Source organism: Schistosoma mansoni, assembly GCF_000237925.1.
Source record: "Schistosoma mansoni, WGS project CABG00000000 data, supercontig 0037, strain Puerto Rico, whole genome shotgun sequence".
NCBI lineage: Eukaryota > Metazoa > Platyhelminthes > Trematoda > Strigeidida > Schistosomatidae > Schistosoma > Schistosoma mansoni.
Genome location: NW_017386026.1, coordinates 1 through 7,563, shown reverse-complemented (window position 1 = coordinate 7,563; position 7,563 = coordinate 1). Strand labels below are relative to the sequence as shown.

At 44.6% G+C, this 7,563-nt stretch overlaps 1 protein-coding gene across 1 annotated transcript; it reads right to left on the bottom strand.

Annotated features, from left to right (window-relative positions):
* Positions 1-944: 944 nt before the first annotated feature.
* On the bottom strand, positions 945-1,106 carry Smp_204420 (unnamed protein product; the record flags this gene model as incomplete). The annotated part of the gene is made up of 1 exon (XM_018790708.1): positions 945-1,106. One exon carries the CDS (start codon positions 1,104-1,106, stop codon positions 945-947), a length of 162 nt encoding a protein of 53 aa, XP_018645953.1.
* Positions 1,107-7,563: the final 6,457 nt, after the last annotated feature.

Here is a 7,563-nt window from a genome sequence, read left to right as displayed (position 1 = left end):
GTTAAGCACTCACTGGAAACTAGAACGCACTGAGCAGCCATTTCGCTCTAGTTTGAGATTCAACAGTAGCTAGCATCCACGACCTCACCAACAATCGGACTCAGGACTTTCGCTCTCACACCGAGAACCTAAACCTCTGAACTACTGACAGAAGTCTTGTGGTATGTATGTTTGACTTTAGTTAACTCTCGATACTGAGAGATTATTTTCCACTACTTACGATGAACAACTCTCTCATACTAAACATGGTTGAACCACACTAGTCACGGCTTTTCACTGAAACTCCAGTAATTAAATCTCAAAAGTAGTCACTGATGAAAGCGCGATTATTATTAGTTTATAAGACTGTTCAAATTTCACTGTTTATATCATGGACTGATCTTACTACTGAGTTCGATCCCTGATCTAGTTGTGGATGCATGTGAACTGCTGAGGAGTCCCATGCCAGAACAAAATAGCCGTCTAGAGCTTCCTGATTTTCAATGATTGTCTAAGATCAGTTTGTGATTCTAACCGTGAAAACAATGAATTTGTTTCAAAAGTTGTTTCCCAAAAATTATGCCCACATTCGTTTGTTGTAAGACAAAAAATATTCCTATTATCTTCTCATTATGAAACAAACTCCAACAAAAACATGTGCTATAAGATTAGGATGATAAAATTCTTTCCATTTTATTTTTATCGTTGCCACTGCAGATTTATTAACTAATTTTGGACAGAGTTACTTATGAATTTATTCGCTTACATATTGTCAAATAAAAAGATTTGTTGAAATGACATTCGTGTACGTTATTCAGTAAATAAATAAAACGTCCATTCAATTTTTAAAAACCATTATATGACATCAGTTGAATAATTTCAGGACTATTAAATACTGAGCAACTAGTAGACCATTTCAAAGTGATATGCATTAAATGCATCAAATACCGTTACAGGTGATATAATCAATTTAATCGTTGAAAGTAACTTTTATTAAGATGTAGTAGTAGTAGTAGTAGTAGTAGTAGTAGTAGCAGTAGTAGTAGTAGTAGTAGTAGTAGTAGTAGTAGCAGTAGTAGTAGTAGTAGTAGTAGTAGTAGTGTGGTGTGAGCTACTGATATCAACATAAGTAGTATATATGGTGAGTAAGGAATAGAATATCTGATAGCAGAAGATTGAGAAGATCAAGAAGAGAAGAACAGAAATAAAAAGCAATTTGTGTGAAAATCCAGGAACAATGAAGCCTGAGGCAATTGAAGAACATTTTGCAAATAGTGTATCATAGCATGGTTTTTGTATTTTACCAAGTAACGTTGTAATTTGTGCTAAATACATAGTTGGTTGTCCTCACCTGTGTTCTCATTCACAACATTTGGTGTCGCTGCCTCCAAGGATGAAGATCCCATGGCCGAAGGAATTTGAGGACGGAGATGTGATGAGCTTCCTGAAGGAGTTCGAAGCCGTGGCGGAGCTGGTGGGAGTGAAGGAGCCGAAGGCGAAGACGGTGGTGCTGGGGACGCTGCTGAGAGGCAGAGCGAAAGCTGTATATGACAGCCTGGACGGTGCGGGCCGTAAGACGACATGGGAGGCAGTCACGGAGAGGTTGATCGTGGAGTTCGATAGCCCAGTGGACAGAGAAGAAGCACTGCAGAAGTTCCGAGTGGCGAAGTTGCCGATCGATGGTGATCCGCTGGTGCTGGCCGTCGAGCTTACCAAGTTGCTGCGTCGCGCGCTGCCAAATCTGGATGAGGAGTCGGAGGCACAGTTGTTGGCGTCGCAGTTTATCGAGAGCGTGCCAGTTGCCGTTTCCCAGCAGCTGAGACTGGTACACGCCGCGCAACCTATGGATATCAGTGAGCTTGCAAAGGTGACGCGGCAGTTTATGACACGAACAGTAGCTCCGGTCGCGTGCGAAAGTCAGGAGATAAGCAGCATTGAGAAGAAGATTGAAGAACTGCAGCACGAGATTGCGGCATTACGAGTGATTCGTAAAAGGAATGATAAGTGTTTCGCATGTGGAGGGACAGGACACTGGAAGATAAACTGTCCAACACGACGAAAACGGAGATATTTTAGACGTTACGTGTTTCCTTCTTACTCTAGGGATCTGGGGGTTGTTGCATTAGTAGATAGAGGGGCAGTCTATGCAAGAGTGAACGTAAATGAACTAGATTTAGTGTGCCTAATCGATACAGGGGCAGCAGTTTCGTTAATAGGTAAAGAGCAATGTAAGAGATTCAAGCCGTGTAAAGTCGCAGTTCACACTATAGGAGGGCATATGTTAGAGGTATTAGGCGTGTCTAACAGTATCGTAAAAGTGGATGGTTCGGCGATAAGTTTCCCGTTCGTGGTAACCGCAAACCTGTCGAGACCAATATTAGGAGCAGATTTCCTAAGAGAAGTAAAAGCCATAGTTGACCTAAGAAGCGGTAAGGTGGTCACGAAGTACGGTTCATTCCCAATACATGAAAGTAGCGAGGTGGCTGAGGTTAGAGTGGCAACAGCCGTTCCGACGAAGAAACCAAACATCACCGAGTTGTGCAAAAAGTATGCGAAGCTGTTCACTGGAGAAGGAGAACCGTACGGATTTTGCGACAAAGTAAAGCACGAAATCCCGATAAAGAACGATGGAGGAAGTATATTCACAACACGTCGTGTCCCTGTGCACTTAGAGGCTGAAGTAAATCGACAGGTCCAAGAGATGCTGAAAGAAGGAATAATTGAGGAGGCGGACAGACCATATAGCTCACCGGTACTCTTGGTAAAGAAACCGAATGGGAAATATAGATTTTGTGTTGATTTTAGAGAACTGAATAATATAACAGAACTAAAGCCGTGTGCAATGCCAACAGTAGTGGAAACATTAGATCGGCTGCAGAATGCCACAGTGTTTACAGTGTTGGATTTGCGGTCAGGTTATTGGCAGCTGCCTATAAAAGAGAGCGATCGAAGCAAAACAGCATTTACCATACGTGATGAACAATATCAATTTAGACGAATGCCGTTTGGATTGGCGGGTGCACCATTTACGTTCAGAAGATTAATGTCGCTACTGCTCAGGGATCTAGATAATGTCGAAGTGTATGGCGACGATGTAGTTGTATACAGCCAGACAGAAACAGATCATGTCAAGCATGTGGAAGCGGTCTTAAAGCGAATTGAAGAATTCGGACTTCGAATTAATAAGGACAAGTCACAGATGGCTAAAAGTAGCATCATGTTGTTGGGGCATAAAGTGGGAAATGGAGAAATAAAACCACTGCCGGAGAAAATTCTGACTATAAAGAACGTTGCAGTACCGAATTCGAAAAGGAAATTGAGACAGTTCCTGGGAAGGGCGGCGTTCTACAGTCGGTTCATCAAGAATTTCAACGAAATAGCAGCACCCCTTTATAAGTTGTTGAGTAACACTAAATTTTCGTGGACTGAAACCGCCCAACAAACGTTTAATCAAATCAAAAACGTGCTGGACGACCGCCAGATGACGCTAAGACTGCCCGAACTGGAGAAACCGTTTACAGTGACAACAGACGCAAGTGACCATGGTATAGGTGCCGTTTTAAGTCAGTCTAATAGAGTGGTGGAATACGCAAGTCGCGTTCTCACGCCTGCGGAACAGAAGTATTCAACGATCGAAAAGGAGTGTTTAGCGATTGTGTGGGCAGTAGACAAGTGGAGACCATATCTGTTAGGTAGACGATTTCACATCGAGACTGACCATAAACCTCTGCAGTGGCTACAAACAGCACGAGACCCACGTGGGAAGTTGGCGCGATGGATGATACGTCTGCAGGAGTATGAATTCAGTATCGGGCATGTTCCAGGAAAGGAAAATGTAATGACGGACTACCTGTCAAGACCAGACATGGAAGCCGAGCTTCCATTGACAGCATACGCAGTGAACAGTATAGAGGGAGACCCACTAGAACTCGTCCGGCAACAGAAATCTGATCCTAAACTTCGAGAGGTAATCAGAGTGATGAGAGAGGGGGCAGATGTTGACAAACGAGCAATGGACAAGGAGGTAATAATGTTGCTTCGGCAAAAGGAAAGACTGAAAGTGAACACATATGGAGCTCTGGTCTGGCAGGATGATGACAAAAATTGGGTGGCTGTGATCCCGAAAGACTGGCGGCGTAAGATGATACACGAATGCCATCAGGTAGCGCACACAGGTATCGCAAGAACGACAGATTTACTACGGCAAAGTGCATACTGGCCAGGCATGAGAGACGATGTGGCCCAATATGTGTTGACGTGCCAGCAGTGCCAATTAATGAAAAGCGATAGATACATGCAACCGCCATTGCAGTCGGTCCCAGTAACCGCAGTCGGTGATCTATGGTCGGTAGATGTGATGGGACCATTTCCACAGACGGATAGCGGCAACCGATACTTACTAGTAATGACGGAACATGCTACACGACGGGTCGACGCTGTACCGATTGCCGACCAGCGGGCGAAAACAGTGACCGAAGTAATAATCCGGCACATTGTAGCGGGTCATGGAGTACCGAAGATGATACTAACCGACCAGGGTCCCTGTTTTGAAAGTGACGAGTTTAAGGCCCGTTTAAAGCAGTTCGGCATCAAGAGGATACGAACTACACCGTATCACCCTCAGACGAACGGGCTTACGGAAAGAAACAACCGGACATTAAAGGAATGGTTAGCATCTAAAGGAGGGAATTGGGAGAAAGAGTTACCACTAATTTTGCTGGCGCATCGTGCCTCCATCCAAGGAACAACCAAGAAATCACCTTTCCTACTTATGTATGGTAGACAGCCACGACTTCCAATGCATAGTAAAACGTGGCCACAGCAGCAGAAGTGGACAGCAACAAGATTAAGGAAATAGAGGACGGAGGCAATAAAGAACGTGAAAAAGAAACAAATATCAGACATCAAGAAGGCGGAACAGCAGAGAAGAGCGTGGAAGCCTTTTAGAGTGGGGGACCTGGTAAAGTGTAGAGAACGGAGAGCTAACACTGAAGGAGGACCAGGGTCAGGAAAGCTGATCCCGAAATGGGAGGGACCGTACATTATCACGGAGAGACGCGGCCCAGTTTACACGATCCGGAGAGAAGACAAGCAGAAGCGTGTAAATGCCAGTCAACTACAGAGATGGTTTCAAGAACATCATGAGCACGAGTCACGAACAGCACCAAAGGAGACAATGGTACGCCGATCAGAAAGATTGCGAGAACAGCTTATTAAAAGGGGGGACGAGTGTGGTGTGAGCTACTGATATCAACATAAGTAGTATATATGGTGAGTAAGGAATAGAATATCTGATAGCAGAAGATTGAGAAGATCAAGAAGAGAAGAACAGAAATAAAAAGCAATTTGTGTGAAAATCCAGGAACAATGAAGCCTGAGGCAATTGAAGAACATTTTGCAAATAGTGTATCATAGCATGGTTTTTGTATTTTACCAAGTAACGTTGTAATTTGTGCTAAATACATAGTTGGTTGTCCTCACCTGTGTTCTCATTCACAACATTTGGTGTCGCTGCCTCCAAGGATGAAGATCCCATGGCCGAAGGAATTTGAGGACGGAGATGTGATGAGCTTCCTGAAGGAGTTCGAAGCCGTGGCGGAGCTGGTGGGAGTGAAGGAGCCGAAGGCGAAGACGGTGGTGCTGGGGACGCTGCTGAGAGGCAGAGCGAAAGCTGTATATGACAGCCTGGACGGTGCGGGCCGTAAGACGACATGGGAGGCAGTCACGGAGAGGTTGATCGTGGAGTTCGATAGCCCAGTGGACAGAGAAGAAGCACTGCAGAAGTTCCGAGTGGCGAAGTTGCCGATCGATGGTGATCCGCTGGTGCTGGCCGTCGAGCTTACCAAGTTGCTGCGTCGCGCGCTGCCAAATCTGGATGAGGAGTCGGAGGCACAGTTGTTGGCGTCGCAGTTTATCGAGAGCGTGCCAGTTGCCGTTTCCCAGCAGCTGAGACTGGTACACGCCGCGCAACCTATGGATATCAGTGAGCTTGCAAAGGTGACGCGGCAGTTTATGACACGAACAGTAGCTCCGGTCGCGTGCGAAAGTCAGGAGATAAGCAGCATTGAGAAGAAGATTGAAGAACTGCAGCACGAGATTGCGGCATTACGAGTGATTCGTAAAAGGAATGATAAGTGTTTCGCATGTGGAGGGACAGGACACTGGAAGATAAACTGTCCAACACGACGAAAACGGAGATATTTTAGACGTTACGTGTTTCCTTCTTACTCTAGGGATCTGGGGGTTGTTGCATTAGTAGATAGAGGGGCAGTCTATGCAAGAGTGAACGTAAATGAACTAGATTTAGTGTGCCTAATCGATACAGGGGCAGCAGTTTCGTTAATAGGTAAAGAGCAATGTAAGAGATTCAAGCCGTGTAAAGTCGCAGTTCACACTATAGGAGGGCATATGTTAGAGGTATTAGGCGTGTCTAACAGTATCGTAAAAGTGGATGGTTCGGCGATAAGTTTCCCGTTCGTGGTAACCGCAAACCTGTCGAGACCAATATTAGGAGCAGATTTCCTAAGAGAAGTAAAAGCCATAGTTGACCTAAGAAGCGGTAAGGTGGTCACGAAGTACGGTTCATTCCCAATACATGAAAGTAGCGAGGTGGCTGAGGTTAGAGTGGCAACAGCCGTTCCGACGAAGAAACCAAACATCACCGAGTTGTGCAAAAAGTATGCGAAGCTGTTCACTGGAGAAGGAGAACCGTACGGATTTTGCGACAAAGTAAAGCACGAAATCCCGATAAAGAACGATGGAGGAAGTATATTCACAACACGTCGTGTCCCTGTGCACTTAGAGGCTGAAGTAAATCGACAGGTCCAAGAGATGCTGAAAGAAGGAATAATTGAGGAGGCGGACAGCCCATATAGCTCACCGGTACTCTTGGTAAAGAAACCGAATGGGAAATATAGATTTTGTGTTGATTTTAGAGAACTGAATAATATAACAGAACTAAAGCCGTGTGCAATGCCAACAGTAGTGGAAACATTAGATCGGCTGCAGAATGCCACAGTGTTTACAGTGTTGGATTTGCGGTCAGGTTATTGGCAGCTGCCTATAAAAGAGAGCGATCGAAGCAAAACAGCATTTACCATACGTGATGAACAATATCAATTTAGACGAATGCCGTTTGGATTGGCGGGTGCACCATTTACGTTCAGAAGATTAATGTCGCTACTGCTCAGGGATCTAGATAATGTCGAAGTGTATGGCGACGATGTAGTTGTATACAGCCAGACAGAAACAGATCATGTCAAGCATGTGGAAGCGGTCTTAAAGCGAATTGAAGAATTCGGACTTCGAATTAATAAGGACAAGTCACAGATGGCTAAAAGTAGCATCATGTTGTTGGGGCATAAAGTGGGAAATGGAGAAATAAAACCACTGCCGGAGAAAATTCTGACTATAAAGAACGTTGCAGTACCGAATTCGAAAAGGAAATTGAGACAGTTCCTGGGAAGGGCGGCTAATTTGTTGGAATAGTGATTGTTAAATGGAACATTGATGTAACAAGGTAAATGCTGTAAAATTTCATAAAGTTTCGCTATGACAATTGGATGATCATGATTTTTTGGTAAC